This window comes from Anarrhichthys ocellatus, unplaced genomic scaffold (assembly GCF_004355925.1).
Source record: "Anarrhichthys ocellatus isolate YVR2014 unplaced genomic scaffold, GSC_Weel_1.0 scaffold32, whole genome shotgun sequence".
Lineage (NCBI taxonomy): Eukaryota > Metazoa > Chordata > Actinopteri > Perciformes > Anarhichadidae > Anarrhichthys > Anarrhichthys ocellatus.
In genome coordinates, this window is record NW_022280062.1 from 4,080,682 (window position 1) to 4,098,374 (window position 17,693).

A 17,693-nucleotide genomic window follows, 5' to 3' on the forward strand; every position below is an offset into this window, starting at 1 on the left:
ATATATCTATATATATATATATATCTTCGACTCACGCATTCCAACCTAAATGCAGAATTTCCCCCCTTTCGGCTCATAACTTGGACAGCAACTTTGTCTCTCATCCAAAGCTTTATTCTTTGCCTGCTCTCTGTAGCTATACACAAGTAACCTTTTTGGACTCCATCCCTCAACCATGGCCCCAATTAAACTTATGACCCAAAATATCCGCCGCACTGGCTTACAAGCTAAAAAAAAAAAAAAAGAATAAAAAAAGTATTAAATTGGACAAGGCAAAATGGACAAGGCGGAGACAAGACAGTTTTATAGCAATCGCTGCTGTGTAGAATGGATTTAGCAATAAACACAGTTGATCAAATAGTTCACTTCATGTGTATTGATCTAAAGCAGGGCGTCTTGGATGGATTAGCTGCTTGTGATAAGTAGGTGGAGGTACTATAGAGGGTGATTCTGAGGGTGAGCTGAGGCCGAACATGTTAATTAAGTCTGTGGTCCTGTCAAGTCCTTAGGGATCAGTTTTGTAGGATGAACTCTTTCTTCTCTCTACTTCAACATACCAGCATTGTAGCATATATTTGTGTTTCATATTTGATATTGAATGAGATTGGACCTCTCTTGGTTAATTAAGTTATGTGAATTAGGCAGTTTTCTGTTCATTTAAGTCTTCAATTTAGGCGGCATCTGTAAGTTAATTTCTATTAAAATTCCCATTCCCCTAACTTTCCTTTTGTAGCTGTAGTACTGCTCCTTTCTTAACACAGCCATTTCATTAAACGTCATTTAATGATAGATGCATTAAGCTGACAGAGATGATGGTGTGTCAAATGGAGCACTTAGCATAATAACGCTTTTAGTTTATTTATAAATGTGGACGTCGGTTTATCTGGATGCATGCATGAATGTAAATATGCACATATAGTTAATTGGGTTAATACGTTTACATGTATGTCTATCACTGGGTGTATGAAATACAAAAATATTAGAAATAATTGCAAATACAGGTTGGACATTTTGTTGATGTATTGATTCCTGACCTTGGCTAGTCGGGCTTTCTCCTCCAGCATCTATAAAGCTTACTTATTAACACTTAATTATTTTGTGTTTAATCTGTACATCAAAAGAAATATAAAGATGACAATTTGTGGTTTTAGAAGGGAGTTTGTGCCTTGTGTCTTTAAGCTAACTTAAGCTAATGCCTCAATTTTCTCTCTCTCTCTCTCTCTCTCTCTCTCTCTCTCAAAGCAAGCACGTTTCCATAAATGTTGAGAGGAAATAACACATTCTTCCTTTAGAAAATGAAATGAAATATGTGTTTATGAGAAACCAAATTCAACCTTGTTAATTCAATCAATATACTCAGATGAACCACTATTGTGTAGCTTTGCAAGTGGCCATGCAAGGTGTGACCATGTAGGCTTGTATATGGTATAATGCTGTGTGAGTAATATTAATAAGTCCATGCACTGAATTTATGATTAAGCTCCACTTGCACATTGTAGAAAAAAAGCACTTTAATATCCCACAATTTTCACTTGAGTTCATGCAAAAATTAGTTTGTGTAGAATTATATATTTGTGTTCAACCGTATCGAACCACAATGGTGTTAATATTTGTGCACATTTACAATACTGATTCAATAGGTTTTAGTTCTTATGAAATGGATAACACAATGTGCAATTAGCCCAGTGTTTAGCAGTATACAGTCACATTTCACAGCCTGTTACAGTGTGACTCATTTGCTCTCCCACAGCGGCACTATTCATGTTCATCAGCTTCATCCAGATGACCATATGGGCAGGAGAGGAGCATGAGATTCACACCAGAGAATTCATTAGCAGCCCTGAATTGCACCCTGCCATCATCCCTCTGTTTCTTTGAGGTAGCCAATGAAATTCAGGCCGGTGGGCTGCCTGAGGCTATGACACCATCACTTGCGGCAGGACAACAGTAATTGGATCTTATGTCAGAAAAAATACAGGTTGTGACAAGCCACTCAGCACAATGGCCTCGGTGTGAAGGTACTCTCCACTGGACTGCAGTAGCTTTCTTAGCTGGCGTTATTTCAGGTCATGGGAGTGAAAAGTCATCAACTCTTCATCTCACTAAATGCAGTAGAATCCAGTAGTTTTATGAGAGAGAGGGCTGAATTATTTGAGGAATATTTTCAAGAAATATTGCACACATGCATATTACATTAGGAAACTCCGGACTGTTTTATTTGGGAATGATGATGCAGTAACAATCAGCTAGCCAAGAGCATAAAATATGAAGTTTTATTTGGTCAGATACAAAATATAATTCCTCGTTATCTACAGCTATATTTATTTAAATGCCTTTTCCCCCCAAATTGGATCCTTCAAGAGGAATATTTTGCACTATTTTGTACCGACACTGGAGAACAACATAACATGTCAATGTATGAAACAGGGCATACACATAAATACTTAAATGCACAACAGTGGATTACTGAAAAGAAAGCAAGCAATAGTACACGTGTTTTGGAAAAAACAGAGAACCAACATTAAAGGACTTTTGTTTATATGCGTCACATAAAATTGAGGTGTGCGTTAATGTAAAAAATACTGCTTCTAAGTATTCATTACACAAAGAGAGAATATGTACAAAGTTTTACAAGCCAGTCAATCTAAGAAAAAAATCTCTTTTTAAAAAATATTTTACATGAAGAAGCTGCTGTTTCTGCTGTTAACACATATGATTTCAAGTCTAAGTAATGTTTCAGACATACTTGGGTTTTTGATGATATCATGGAAGATTAATTCCTGTTTGTAAAGTTTGTCTGTGGCTGGAAACATCAACTGTTCTACCAGTCACTTTGGCAGGTAAACAGGCCAAACTTGTCTCTATTCTAAAATGCAATTCGGCTAGTGAATTATTAAAAGTGGCTTTGAATTGTGGAATGTAGAAAGTTATATCACTGCACCTTTACATCTGTGTTTCTTTACATTTACGGGACATTTTCATGTCTTCCTCTGCACCGGTGAGATCTTGATGTCTTTTCTTCCACCTGCTGTTCGTCTGTGTAAAGTCATGTCCTCGTCCTCTCCTGTCTGTTGCTTGGCAAAGTTGACAAACACCTGCACAACAGACAAACTGATTCAGTACAAAATGAAAATAAAATATATATACTGCCTCAAGTCAATAAATGACCAGTTCCTTTCTTTATCAGGATCCCTATTAGCACTCGCATAAGCACTGGGGTCCTTGCTGGGGTCCACACAGATACAGTCAAAGACACTTATACACACTATAGTTACATAAACACAACAAACAAAACAGCTCATCTCAAACAATCAAGTATGGACGACAAAACTAAATTGTTATTCTTTTCACAAACATTAGGCCAAACACAATAAATCAATCACAACCGCTCAATAATTCATAGCAAACTTGATTTTGTTTTTCCCCTATTCATACTGATGAATAGTATTTTTAATAAAAACAAATCCTTATATGAATGACTTTAACTTAAATATTCATCATGCGCTCTTACACAATCATTTCCAAGACAATAGATAATGAAATACATTTCTCATTCCCTACTCAGGGGGATTTCTACTTCTCACAGGGGTTTACATTTTATTTCTCACACCATCATTCATAGTCATAATGTTATCAGGACAGATTCCCTTACATGCATTGAACACAGGGTGAGACTGGTTCATACATACCTGGTCCAGTGTTGTCTGGGAAACAGAGTAGTCTTCGATGCTGAGTCTCTCTTTATTGGCCACCACCAGCTGAAATATCCTGGCTAGGGAGGAGGAGGCGATCTCGTACTGCAGCGTGTTGTAGTGCTTCTCCCTCTGAACGCAGCTAGGAAAGCTGCTCTCTATGAAGCTCTCGACAGGCTCCAGATCTGGGGACAAGCCCGCTTTAGCTGCCTTGATTTTCATGGTCACTACGTAGCCGTCACCAAATCTGGATCAAGAAAACACAGTGTGAAGATATTAAAACAAATTCCATTTAATTCTCATATACATTTATTCTACCTCTATTCAACTTGTTATCAATAACCTCAACTTAGACTAGGTGTATTTATCCCCTAAAGTTGTTGTGCAACTTCATATTGTTAGTATTTTCAAAGTCTGAATGGATTTTTACCCGCAGAAAACTTCAATTATTTTTGAAACATGCATTTTATGCTTCATGTTTTCTGCACCGTGATGCAGAGAAGCCTTTATTTATTATTTATCAAACCTCTTACTTGTATTTGAGATTCTGAATGGTACCCAGACACTTGAAATTCCCATTGACCATGATGGCAAGTCGAGTGCAGAGGGCCTCGCACTCCTCCATACTGGTGGAAAACAAGCATAATCCATCTTTATTTTTACTGCTGCCATTTCATATTTATGAGCAATGAATCACTATTTATAGATATATATGGTAAATCAAAGCAAATGCCAGTTTAGTCAAGACTTCATTAACAGATGTTGGCAGAAAAGTTAACACTGTTTGGTCAGCTGCCATAGCAGATGTATGTGTGGATTCATTTCATTATTGGATGTTGAACCTGTGTGATGTTAGCACCACGGCCCTGCCGTCCTGGATGACACTCATGATGGCATTCCACAGGAAGCGTCGAGAATGGGGGTCCATCCCTGTCGTGGGCTCATCCTAAACACACACAGCCAACACAAACAACAAACTTGACTCTCTGAGCACATAATTCCATATGAACAGAGACCAAATCCTTATCTCTATCAGCATATGGCAAAGATCTCAGATTTACGCTAGTTTGAATTGAACTGCACAGTCGTCTGCCAATGTATAAAACATTTGAGGCCAGGCTTGACCGAACCCATATGGCTTCCCATCTGGATCCATAAACCATTTCATTGATAAATCCCTGCACAAAGCCCAGAAAGCCAAACAATGGGCTCGTGAGCTCGCCATCATTGGCCAACTCACCAGCAGCACCAGCGCCGGGCAACCAATCATTGCGATAGCTGTGGAGAGTTTGCGCTTGTTGCCTCCACTGTATGTCCCCGCACAGCGGCCGGCATACTCCGTCAGACCCAGCTTCTGGATGCCCCACTCTGCCACCTACAGGGGGGGGAGGGGGGCATGCATTTGGTGGAAACATCCATTCACATCATGCCATTTTTAGGATGGGCGACCCCTAATGTTAACTGAGCCCTTCATAACAATAACAATAAAGCAAAATAAAAATGACAAATCAAACTGTAGAGAACACGGAGCAACAGTACAGAGACAATGCAGCAAACAAAAACAAAATGAACAAAGCAGATATAAAGCTCTCTAAGCAGTGCTGAGCCAAACAGCAGAATGAAACATCTTTAGACGGTTGAAGATGTAAAGCAGCTGGAGTCCTACTCACTCTGGGGATCTCTGACTCAGGCACTCCTCTGAGACGAGCGTAGAGGTACAGATGCTCCCTGCCGGTTAGTAGCTCATCGATGGCATCAAACTGAGGGCAGTAACCCATGTTCTGGTGCACGTCCAGAATCTCTGTCCGGATGCTACAAAACAGGACACAAGGTGCCGCTTGCTGCAGTGAGCCAGTAGAGCAAATAATATGATGAGGAAAAACTAAAGAGTGGGCTTAGACTGTGTAGTCATTACTTAAAACATTTAATCCAGACCTGAGAGAAAGCAGATTCCTCTGAACAAAATGATGTAAAAACTGAACAAAAACAAAAACAAAAGTGCAAAAAGACAATTTAACCTGTTAATTTTTTTATTCATTCATGTAATGGTCAAATTTATAGTCATAAATTACTGCCGTTAAATTTTAAGGTCAATGATTTCCAACCTGGAGTCCCTCAATACATCTGTAAAATCACAACATATTAACAAGATTAGAAAGCAGAAATACTTTCACTTCTTTAGTGTTCGAAAAATAAACCCAGACTTTCATTAATGGGGTTTTAAAAGAGTTTTAGTGTCCAATGATGGTGCACATGTAGTTTAACAGGCTAACTTCCCTGAGAGAAATGTTCCAATAGTTGGAGTGAAAATTGGATTTTTATCAGATGGAATATTATCACCAAAATCACAGTAGTTCTACTACAAAAATTGATTTGAGGCTACACAAGCTAATGCTCGGTTAAGCCCTGGTTCCTAACTTTTTCCCTACTTAAGAGTACCACACGTGTTGGTTTTATAGTCAGAGAGAGTCATCAAACAGAACTGTCAGATTGACCTTCCCGTGTTTAAACTTTCTAACTCAACGGACCGTTTGCTGGAACTGCGTGCAGGATAAACCAAGAGCAAAGTTTTGTAAACACAGTTTTGTGTTATAGCGACCAGGGACATTTTTAACTGCTCTTTATGTACCTGTAACCAGCCACAGTAGCCTCCCCGGAGCTGACATCAGTGTCACCAGTCAGCATCTTGAAGGTTGTCGTCTTTCCGGCTCCATTAACTCCCAAGAGACCAAAGCACTAACGGGACAAAAGACAATCAGGCTCGCGATGCAAGGACACATTCTGCTGAAATATTGACAAGAAACTGTTGAGACACACTCACTATTATAGAGAATGACTGCTGATATCCTTTTGAAACTTCAATATTCTATTTGGCCTCATATAATGACTAGAATTGTCACTTTACATGTAGGTATTAATTAATAACATGACAACATTAGAACAGAAATATAACGAACACTTAAAAGAAAACCAGCTACACAGTAAATCTACTTCATTAAGGTGGTTAATGATGCTGCAATGCAACAGCTGCATATATTCTGCATCTCTAACAGTGTGGATGGCATCTTTATCAGTACTTAGGTTTACTTGAGCAAACACAAAAAGAGAAAACTGTAGTAACATAAATAAATAGTAGTTAAAAATAGTAACTTTCAATGGAAATGAACTCTGTGACTTTACCTCTCCGGCGGGGACACCCACACAAATTCGGTCCACAGCTGCCCTCTTCCTGCCCACATATGTCTGTGCACAGAAAGCATGGAAACAATTATAACCAACTCCATTCGTGTGGTATGCTGTTTAAAACAATAGCAAAGAATAAGAGGTAAAAACAATCAAATATCTTATATCTAAAAATATCTCCTTTTCTTTTTTCCTTGTATTTTGTCTTCAGCATGTAAGAATGTGTCTGCACTATAAATTATTTTGCATTTTTGCTGTTACGGACTGTATGAAAATGATTGAAGTGGGAGAGGTTAAATCTTTTAGTTACTTTCATAATGAAATCAATGTATGGCTAACCAATAAAAAAAAAAAAGCAAAAAAAACAGCCACTCTCTGTTTTGGAGTAAAAGAGCTGCTATTGGTGCTGATGGACTTGAACACATCTATATTTCCACCCCAGAATGAATGATACAAAATATAATTCTGGGATGAGAGGCTTAAAACACCCTTCCCCTACGCTCCCAACAAATACAAACTATTTGCCATAGAACAAAGAACAAAAAAATACATAACGCTGCCCAGTTTATGAACTCTTATTTCAGATGTCATAATAATCCATATTTGACACAAGTACCTTTTCATTCAGAGCGTCTTTCTAGCAGGACTTTGTAAAAAAAAAAAAATACATAGATATACTTGATATTTAAAATAAAATCTGTTTCATTAAGACTTGTAGTGAGTTGAAATGTTGCTAATACAATTAAAGTGATGGTATTACAACAGACATGTTTGAGCCAGTGATGTTTAACCTTAGAGAGATCTCTGATCTGCAGGATGTCTGTCTTGCTCCCTCCATTATAAATTCTCTGCCTCTCTGCTGCCACGTCATCGTCCTCATCTCTTACTGAAGTCTGTGTGTAGTCTGACAACCTGAAGGGTGCAAGAAAATCATCTGTGGAGAAAAATCTGGTGCAACACTTTTATCTGTTCAAAGGTATGAATGAGTTCTGACCCTCTGTGAAAAAATCTTCCTGGTTAAGGTCATATGGAAAGGTCAAAACTTTGGTGTAATGGTTGAGATGTCTGTGTAGGAACACTTGTATGGTCTGTGTAATGGACAGTAACTTACCAGTGGTTCAAGAAGAACCGGTACTGGATCAGTACATTGAAAATAAAGTAGACAAAGCCTTCCACTGCCATGAAAGCAATATATTTCCCGACAAAGTCCCACCGGAAAGGGTCCTGTATGTACTCTTCACCTGAAAACATACATATGCTGACATTGAACCCTTTGTTCAGTACAAAGTGAGTATTTGTTATACGTCACAAGCTGTACACAGTTTTCCAGATAGCCGAGACATCAATAACTCAAGACCTTCTTCACTCTTTACCACACTCACACATTTGACATGACTAAGCATTTGCTGGACGCAAATATCTACATTGTGACGAGTATTAACAGCTAGAACTTTGATCAACAAAAGGTACAACTTTGTAAAAGTTCTTTAACAATTTCCATATGCAAAATGTAATATTCTCCCAAAAGTGTTTATGAAGAGCAATAATATTTTAAAACTATGAACTTGAACTGTATCAGCTATAACGGTACTTACCAAATCTGGCATAAACATCAGTAACAGCCTGGCTCATGGCCATGTCTATCAGTCCTCTCCCCAGGCAGAAGTGAGGGAGCACCAGCAGACCTTTCTTTAGCCACTCATTGAACATCAGCAAGGACTGGCAAAACACACAAACACGTACACATTTAATACACATTTCACTAGAGTGCAGGTATGATAAAATACAATTTAAAAAATATACCGTCTGCGGTATACACAAATATTCAGCTGATGTAATTCTTACTAAATTAAACTTTCGTTTCAGAAGCTCAGTATTGCATTGAATATTTTGCATAATTGCATCATCACCTCAGCATTGTGTTCTCATGCAACATGTGCATTGTATCTTATGAAATGTTCTTAATTGCCCTATACCCAGGCTTGAACAGCTCATGCAAACACGTCAACATTCACGACAGTAAGATATGTAGTGAGCTGGACAAATAAGAACCTTTCCATGAGATGATGCGGTTCTGTGTGCTCGTGCATGCTAAGAATCACCCCATATGTTACATTCAGCATCATCTCTGTAAAGGCTTTGTCAATCTGTAACTAATTCATGAAAATGTCCCCGAGACCAAACAGACTCATGAGTTTCTTACATTATGTGTTGATTATTACATAATAAGCTTTTATTACATCTAAATTACCATATTGTGACTTGCTACACAAAAACTAAAATGATTATTATTTGTTTATAAATGCCCAGACCAATAATGATAGGAGTGAATAAAGTTGTGTTATCCTGTCAGTGACGAAGAAGCAAGTTTGGACTCTTGGAGGCATCGACATAACAAACATATGGGTCATGCCACCTCCAGTTGTTCCCTCATGACTCAGCTGTTGAGGGATTTATCAATGAGAGCAGAGAAGTGGAGAGAACCATCTGGTAATAAGAACCATCTCCATTTTTTTGACAGAGCAGGAAGTCACCTGACAGCAGCAGCATCCGTGTCATTTCCCCCTACCTTCTGTTTCCTCCTGCTTTATGCTCCATCCAGCCATTCGTCACCGATCCAACAAGTCTGCACACCTGTGACTCATCTTCAACCCTTCTGCTTCCGCAGCTGCACCACATTATTAATCTAATTATTATTAATAATTAGTCTGTGTGTACCTATTTCTTCTTCTATGAAAGGACCTATTGCCATTTTGGGCTTCACTTTGATTTTGTTGCCTCTGTCAGTCTGCTTTTACATTAACCTGATGTAGATCCTAACTATCATATATCTGACTGCTCTCTGGAACCTTTGAGGATAATAGGCTATTTTCACAGCAGCCATTTTGACATGTCATAGCAGGGTAAACACAGATGTAATTGATTTAATTCATTTTTGTCCCATTCTATTTAGTGTATCAAAACCATTCCAGTGAGTCAGAATGCCCAATACTAGGGCCCTGGCCCACCTAAATGGAACAGGACCAATTAATGATATTAATTACACCTGTGTTTACCCCGCAATGACGTGTCAAAATGGCTGCTGTGAAAATGGCCTGCTGATGTGAGCAGAAATGAATTGCCTTAGCTGTGCGTTGAAACTCTTTCTTTCTTTCAATATTTCCTAGTCTATATGCTCTTACCCGATTGTTTTCAAAGAGCTCCAGGATGAAGGTGATGGCGCTGCTGTTGATGCCTATGAACAGGTTGATGCAGGACAGCGACACATACGCAGTGCTTGGGATACTGAATATGTAGGACATGGGGTACATCATGGGCGTCACCGACCACCTATAAGACAGAGAAAAGAAACATTTAAAGAGAAATTCCAGCCATAAAAATTCTTGTTTTTCACCTCCCTTTCATGTTATTTATGCATTTTGTCCTCTCACTATAAATGTCCTTGCTGTTGAGATATCCTAATAAGGCCCACTGGGTGCTCTCACACTATAACACTAACTCACCTGCACAACCTGAGTTTCCTTTTCATGTCCTCTTTGTATTTTATTGTTTTTATGTTTTTAAGGGAAAAACAAAATTGAACTGTATTAAACTAAGCGAAGTCTTACCCATATAGTAGAAGCAGAGTTATTAGTGCTGGCAGGTTGGATGGTGATGTGTAGCACTTTTTGTCGAAAGCCATGAAAATGCCAACCACCAATGCAGTGCTGAGGAAGTAGTTAACCTAAGGGAGACATGAAGCGTTCACACAATACGATAATGAACAGAAAAATCTAAGATACAAATTCACTCAAAGGAACAACCCACAACATATATCCTATGAGTTTGTCGACTAATAAGATATGTAAATAAACTTTTTATTGCTTGAAATGATTTAAAAAACGGAAAATTCTATGATGAATTTTAACATTAAGAGGATGCCTTATATTTAGTATTGAAGGCAACCCTGTTAACGTACCATGTCCCAGAAGAAATTGGCCACCCAGTACACTAAAGGGCTGACCCCACTGACAAACTGCAGGTGCTTGGCCTTGGTCACGCGCTCCTGGATGAGGTAGAGGACGAAGCTCGCAGGGATGAAGGACATGGCGAAAATAACACAGATAGCCACCACAGCGTCTACTGAAGTGGTCAACCTGAGGGAAAAAGCAGATAAAGTCTGTACTGTACATTCTGGTAAGAGCTCAGAGTTGTAGCTGCTCAGAATAATAATAATAATAATATTAAATATACTTTTTTTTTATTTATGATATTGTATATACAAAAAATAAATAAAATACATTTTAAAATATAAAGAGTAACACTCACACTGTGACTTCGGAGAGCTGCTCTTTGGTGAGGTTCAGGGGGTGGTTGATTGCGGTGATGCCAAACTCGACAGGTTTGGCAAATGGAGGTAGGAAGGCCCGCAGAATGGCGTTATTGCCCACATTCATGAAGGCCACCATGGCGTGCCAGCCTTTGTTATTATACCACACCTGACAGAGAACAGAGTTAATTGAATACAACCTTCTGTGATAATTACAGTCCCGATCTACAATATAGGGGCTTGAAAGATTGACCTCCCTGATATAAAACCTCCATTACTTTAAGTGGAAAGCAAAGCTATAAAAGGAAGCATTTACAGCCACTCAGTCAACGTCCTTGTGATATGACAGACATTATAAACTGTAATACAAAAGCAAAGCACCGAAGGTAGACGTCAAACTAGCGAGTGTTTGCACTTCATTTCTACCACTTGCTGGTTTGCCATTTGCAGAAAACCTCGCTCCCGTGTCCTTCCCCCTACATACCTTTACATTGAATTCACTTTCCATGTATCGTAAGAAAGGACCAATCTCCCTCAGAGCAAGTCCAGAATAGTAACCCTGTGAAAGAAAATGCTCTTTATAAACTGGACTTAACACACACTACACTCATGACCAAACAGAAAAGAACAGCGAGTACCGCTGTGATGTTGAGCATTCGTCCCAGTTGATTGAAAACATTCTGGATGTCTTTGGGGTCGACGTCCAGGATGGGAAGCTGTCCTCCCACTGACAGACCTCCATATCTGAGGGCAGAGAATATTTACACGCAGTATCCCAACATCCACTACACAAGAGGGAGACCGTGACTGATAACAATAAAACACCTATTATTACCTTTGTTCATTCACCCAGTATTTGCTCTTCAAACTGTGAAATGAAATACAGAATTAACTAAACAGAGAGGAATGTGTGTATTTTGTTTGCAGCATCATCATCAGCAGAGTTTGAAGAAATATTTTTCTGTCACCTTAAACAACTTTTTGATTTGGTTTTCAAGCCCTTTGAGGGTTTTAAAACACTTGTAATTCCTACAGTTTGTATCATTTGAATGCAAAAAAACCTACCTGGTCTTGATGAGACTGGCGTAGGTTTTAACCAGGTAGTCAGAGATGTTCCTGTCCGTCAGGTCCAGCATCGTGTCTCCCGTGGCCTCGATTCGTTGGCGAGGGGGCGGGCCTCCTGCTCCGATGGGACAGATGGGCATCATGGTGAGCTTCTTACTGGTGCTGCACTGGCAGGAAGGAGACGGGTTTCTCTGGTTCCACTCTGGACTCTGTAAGATGTTGCTGACCACAGGAGAGGCGTCAGGATTCTCCCACTCTGATGTACTGTTACTACAGGGCATTCTGTGGAGAGATAAGTGGAGAAAAGCAAAAAGGTATGTGATGCCTTCATGATAATGTGAAAGTATACTGGATGTTCAAACTTCAGTGTCATTTTCAGATGAATTTAATGTTAGCAGGTAAGAATTCTGTATTTCTATTTAAACATTCTCAGTCTGTATGAACTCCAAATGTTTGACTGCATGTTGCAGGATTTCTGCACCAGTCATTTTGAATTCTGGAAATGAGATTTTCTTGTGTAATAGATCCTATCAATAGTCCTGATACTCACTCTAGTGGTTCTCCTGCCATGCAGCGTGTCCCCAGGCCTGGTCTGCTCAGTAAACGCTCTGTGAAGCGTTTCATTTTGGGGTCAAATGGTTGCTCGTTACTAAATAGGAATAAAAAAATTGTACAGAAGAAATTCAAGTTCAAGCCACTGAACTGAAGAACTATAAGCAATAATCACCAACAATCTGTCAGGAATGTCAGTGTTTATGTGATATATAACAAATGGTTTGTCTAGAGATAGTGTCTTGGAGAACTGCCTCGGTCTGACCTGAAGAAGGTGAACTGTTGTCCGTACATCCAGGGGGACAGAGTCAGACTTGGATATTCTCCAAACGGAGGGACGATCATGGTGAAGATCAGCGCTATTAGGACAAAACTGGCAGGAAGGATGATCTGAAATCCCCAAAAATACAAGTCTATCATGAATAAAATATACACAGCTTGAATTATTACTAAAAGTACAATATGTGTACTCACAAATTTGCCATATGTATTGTGTTTTTTACTAGATCTAATAATTTAAATGCAATCAGTCCTAATAATTTAAATGCAATCAGTCCATACATCACTTAATCCAGATGTCAACACTTCACCTCAACAACATCCATAACCATAACCATCAATCCACTCATCGCTGTGTCCCTTTACCTGTGCCAGGAAGTCTTTCTGGCTTCTTATGGAGTGGTGAAACCTCTTCACTAGCAGTGCATGGAACTGCTTCAGGATCAGAGTGCACCCTTTAACCTGCCTGGAGCCCTTTCCTGCACTGCTGTCTGATGCACCGTGGGTAATGCCGTTAGTCCGCATCACACCATTGTGTTCTGTGATCAAAGAGAACAGTTCTGTAAATCGTTTTATTTCTTTTTTCTGTCAGAGAGGCAGTGGTATATTCCACTGACCAAAGCACCTAAACTCATCTGAGGTTTTCGATTTGTTTCTATATAGCTGACAAATCATAAATGTGAGTAAATGTAGGAATTTTAATATAAAGCACAGCAGAAAAGCCTTTCTAAATAGAGACGAAGAATACCGGATGCATTCCTGCTTTGTTTTTAAACTATACAAGCAGCACATCTGCTGTAGATTTCAGACCTAGATCACTTAAACTGCTTAGAGTACCAGGTGCTTACTACACATAATGCCATTAAATCGGTCACAGAGAAGCATACATGGTCAAAAATGTAACTTTAAATCCAAAAAACTAATTATTCTTGCTTCTACTGATTGACCCAAGTCCAGCAGATTTTATTTAAAACAACTTAAATTGCCAAAATTCTGCTTTCAAGTCTCTGACCTTCATCTCCCTCTACATCAACTTTGCCGTTGTTTTTTCTCCGCTGTAACATCCACTGTTCTAGGGGTGGGAGTGCACAGGAGAGACACAAAACACACACACACACACACACACACACACACACACACACACTAGACAGTTAAAACTGACAAATGATGTATCACACCACATGTACATACAAGACAAGTAGCTAAAGTTAAAGTTAGGGAATGAACAACAATAACTGCAGCAATAAAAACAGCTGTGAGACAATACGATTAACAGCATGTTAGACATAAAGGACAGCGGGTCAGAGATGCTATTCCAGGAAAAGGCCATGTGGACTATCAGTGGTGATATTTACCAGGAGTGGTGGCATTATTCGCAGCTTCTCCATCAGTAGTGACCTTTATGAAGATCTGGGAAGAAAAAACAGAACTTCCTTAGACTGTCAAAACTTTTTCATGCATTAAATATAGAGTTCATCCTTTCAGTTCAGAAGTAATATGATGTAAGTTTATATTTTGACTTTATTAAACTTGAAAACAATTCTGTTAAAAATCACAACTGTCATCACATATATTATGAGTTTATTTCACACGGCTATTGTTTTCTTTAAATGACTGAAATAATCTGTCAGTTTGGGAAGATAACTTCAACCTGTTTCCAAAACAAATCAACTTGTTTCAAGAATTGCATAAAATTTAAGGTATTTTTTCCCCCTGTTTTTAGTGCAGTAACCTTATTATTGTATTAAAATACTGAGTCTCATTTATAGGGAATGTATTTATCAATTCAGCATTTTATGAGACAGTGATAGCAGAGAGATAACCGAAATTAAGGGAGAGAGAGAGAGCTACAAAAGTCCTCGGGCAAATTCAAAACCAGGACTCTGCAGTTCATTGTATACATGGAAATGATTTAACAAATTGATCTGTATTTTAAAAAACTGAAATAACCTTATTGTAGCAGCAGACTTTTTCACCTTTAGTGGTAAAGAAAACAAGACGTTAAGGAAACAGTAATAAACAAAAGCAACTTGTACTTTATCTACTGACAAAAATACTCCAGAAGTGGTTGTATCCTGCTTTGTAATTGTAAAAGTTATTATCAAAAGATGACGTGTTTTTATTTAACCTGGCTATGAGTGTTTTCTTGTTAATCATATCAGAATTCACAAAGCTGAAAAATCGATATATTCTGGACGCTTTTATTTACCATCTTTTCATGCAGGGTAAATGCAGCATTAAGGCGCCACACAAGTTGTGGGTGATGTCAACAGACGGAGACAGCCGATGTCCCTACCTCTTCTAGTGATGTATCAGAGATGCCAAAGCTGCTGAGGCCCATGTCAGCAAGCGTCTCCTCCAGCTCCCTGAACAGACTGGCATACGCTCGATGTTTGAAGCCCTTATTGGGAAGAAGATAGGTCAACTCCTGGCCGATCATCTCGATCAGCTTGGCTTCAGGAACGTGGTGGTGGATGAGGCTGGTGATGTTGTCTATATCCCCTGGGAAGAAGACAGAAATTCATCATTTTTGGAGCAGGGTAATTAAGAGTAAAGTGTTCACAATATAGCAGAAATCATGAAAAGGACAAAGAAAGGGAAACTGCTAGTGCTAATTATGCCAAAAACAAAAAACAAACACCATTATTCAAGCACTAAAATAGATGAGTAAAGCTTCTAAAATACAGTGTCCTCAAGCAGATGTAGGAGGAAAAGGCACATGGGTCAATATCACCACTGAATTATAAATTTGAGAAAATAATGTGTTCTGTTTCTGTATCTGTTTTACAACTTGGATAAGTGGGCCAGTCAGACTATCAACCACTGCGCACTGATACCCGCACACAGGCTTGTACTGCTATACTTGTGAGGACCTTCATTGACTTAAAGGCTCTGAAAAACATTTTTCTCAATTTCCACAAATGCCTCACTCACTGGGTCTGAATCTCAAGTTGTTCGTACAAGAGAACACATACACACATAAACAGAGGACAGAGGAGAAGCTCAGGAGTATGCAGTAACGGTAACAGATAATGCAGTGTTCACTTACCATCCAGAGCTCTGTCTAGGTGCTGGGACTGGTTCTGAGGCTGATCTTTGTATCTGGTACACATGGAGCAGGAACAGGAGCAGTCTGAGGCACAGTCGCAATCATTCTGATAGAAAAGCAGCACAGACAAGAACACTTTTACAAAAGAAAAGTAGGTATTCTAATTTGTGGGTCTGTGTTTGAAATCGATTGTGAAGAATGAAGAGACAGGTGCGTATCTGGCTGATTTTGTGTAACAGGTAAAGCTTACCTCCTTCTTCTTGAGATCCTTCATCCGGCGAACAAGTGTCAAATAGAAACCGACTCCAAAACAGTTCTTGAGGAAGAGGGGGGATCCGCAGCAGTGGAGTTGTCCTTTGGAGATGATGGCGATGCGGTCACTCAGCAGATCAGCTTCGTCCATGTGATGAGTTGATAGGATCACTGTCCGGCCTGCACAAAGGGTCAAAGTTTTAATAAAGTACTTTTTACTGACATGTCATTTGAGTCAAAGGGGCCCATTTTAATAGATTTAATAGTTTTCTCTCCTATGTTTATGACTTATTTTAGCAAAACCTTTTTTTTTTTTCACCTGTTCTTAAGTAATAAACACAATGGAGGGAAAACAATTTAGATCACACATAGAAAACAGATCACCAGAATTTTTCCAAAAAAGTTACCATAAATTTAAAGTGCTTTTGCCAACAGATTATTGATTTTGTGACTGCATATTTCTTTCCTTCTGCTGTAGCAGTGTAGTTGAATTTTTCCGTTTGATCAGTTGACTACTTAATTCAAGTGCCTTAGGAGAGCTGATAGCTTGTGAGAGGTTTTGCTTTCATTCTTCAGTGTCTCCAGAGCAGCAGTAAAAATTGGACCTTAGGGGTGAGATGTGTACTGGTTAGGGTAAAATGTGGATCTAAAGGGATAAAGTGTTGACCTGGAGGGCTGAAATGTGGCGCTTAATGGGTTAAATTTGACTTTGCTGCAGTGAGATTTTTTTTACCAGCTCTGTATTTCAGTAGGAGGTCCCAGATAGATCTCCTGGAATAGGGGTCCACTCCCGAGGTGGGTTCGTCCAGGATCACAACCTTTGACCCACCAACGAACGCCATGGCAACTGACAGTTTCCTCTGCATACCGCCTGCAGAGTGTGAGAGGCAACAGTTCAGAGCAGAAACAATGATGAAGGAATGAACGCAATTCTTGCTCACTTCCTTTCACAAACACAGAGAAACAAGCGGTCCAACCTGAGAGATGCTGAGCCTCGTCGTCTCTCTTGTGAGGCAGCCCGAGGTCCACCAGCATGTCCTCAACCTCCCTCTCCGCCTCCTCCTGAGTCCGACCCTTCAGCAGTGAGTAGAACAGGATGTGCTCTTCCACTGTGAGACTGGGACAAAAACAGGGCAGCGATAATAACGTTTTTTTTTTTTTAACTTTACTGAGGAAGAGTGTAAAATTGTTGTTTTGACAGTTTTTGGACAGTGTGGCTGCTTTGAAAGCTGGGAAAGTCTGGATGGGGAAGTGAACTTTCTGATGTTCCTGGCTTTCAGAAACTGCTGTCAAAAGCCAATGTGTGAAGAAT

At 39.3% G+C, this 17,693-nt stretch overlaps 1 protein-coding gene across 2 annotated transcripts in view; it reads right to left on the bottom strand.

The window, feature by feature from the left end:
* Positions 1–272: 272 nt before the first annotated feature.
* LOC116393052 (retinal-specific phospholipid-transporting ATPase ABCA4-like) overlaps positions 273–17,693 on the bottom strand; it is a 37,227-nt gene continuing 19,806 nt past the window's right edge. Inside the window, exons 22-50 of one of the 2 annotated variants that reach the window (XM_031864959.1) lie at positions 17,359–17,498; positions 17,115–17,252; positions 16,380–16,561; positions 16,130–16,235; positions 15,377–15,582; positions 14,436–14,490; positions 14,093–14,152; positions 13,447–13,619; positions 13,067–13,191; positions 12,800–12,898; positions 12,250–12,531; positions 12,020–12,052; positions 11,823–11,928; positions 11,669–11,743; positions 11,184–11,353; positions 10,834–11,011; positions 10,484–10,599; positions 10,058–10,205; positions 8,471–8,594; positions 7,987–8,116; positions 7,667–7,787; positions 6,873–6,935; positions 6,322–6,428; positions 5,363–5,504; positions 4,933–5,067; positions 4,535–4,638; positions 4,226–4,318; positions 3,690–3,939; positions 273–3,095 (exon numbers count right to left, since the gene is read on the bottom strand). In XM_031864959.1, the coding sequence (XP_031720819.1) occupies positions 2,979–3,095; positions 3,690–3,939; positions 4,226–4,318; positions 4,535–4,638; positions 4,933–5,067; positions 5,363–5,504; positions 6,322–6,428; positions 6,873–6,935; positions 7,667–7,787; positions 7,987–8,116; positions 8,471–8,594; positions 10,058–10,205; positions 10,484–10,599; positions 10,834–11,011; positions 11,184–11,353; positions 11,669–11,743; positions 11,823–11,928; positions 12,020–12,052; positions 12,250–12,531; positions 12,800–12,898; positions 13,067–13,191; positions 13,447–13,619; positions 14,093–14,152; positions 14,436–14,490; positions 15,377–15,582; positions 16,130–16,235; positions 16,380–16,561; positions 17,115–17,252; positions 17,359–17,498 (3,778 nt within the window). In that variant the 3' untranslated portion in view covers positions 273–2,978. The remainder of the gene's footprint in view (positions 3,096–3,689; positions 3,940–4,225; positions 4,319–4,534; positions 4,639–4,932; positions 5,068–5,362; positions 5,505–6,321; positions 6,429–6,872; positions 6,936–7,666; positions 7,788–7,986; positions 8,117–8,470; positions 8,595–10,057; positions 10,206–10,483; positions 10,600–10,833; positions 11,012–11,183; positions 11,354–11,668; positions 11,744–11,822; positions 11,929–12,019; positions 12,053–12,249; positions 12,532–12,799; positions 12,899–13,066; positions 13,192–13,446; positions 13,620–14,092; positions 14,153–14,435; positions 14,491–15,376; positions 15,583–16,129; positions 16,236–16,379; positions 16,562–17,114; positions 17,253–17,358; positions 17,499–17,693) is intronic. The other variant, XM_031864961.1, reaches the window with a different exon arrangement.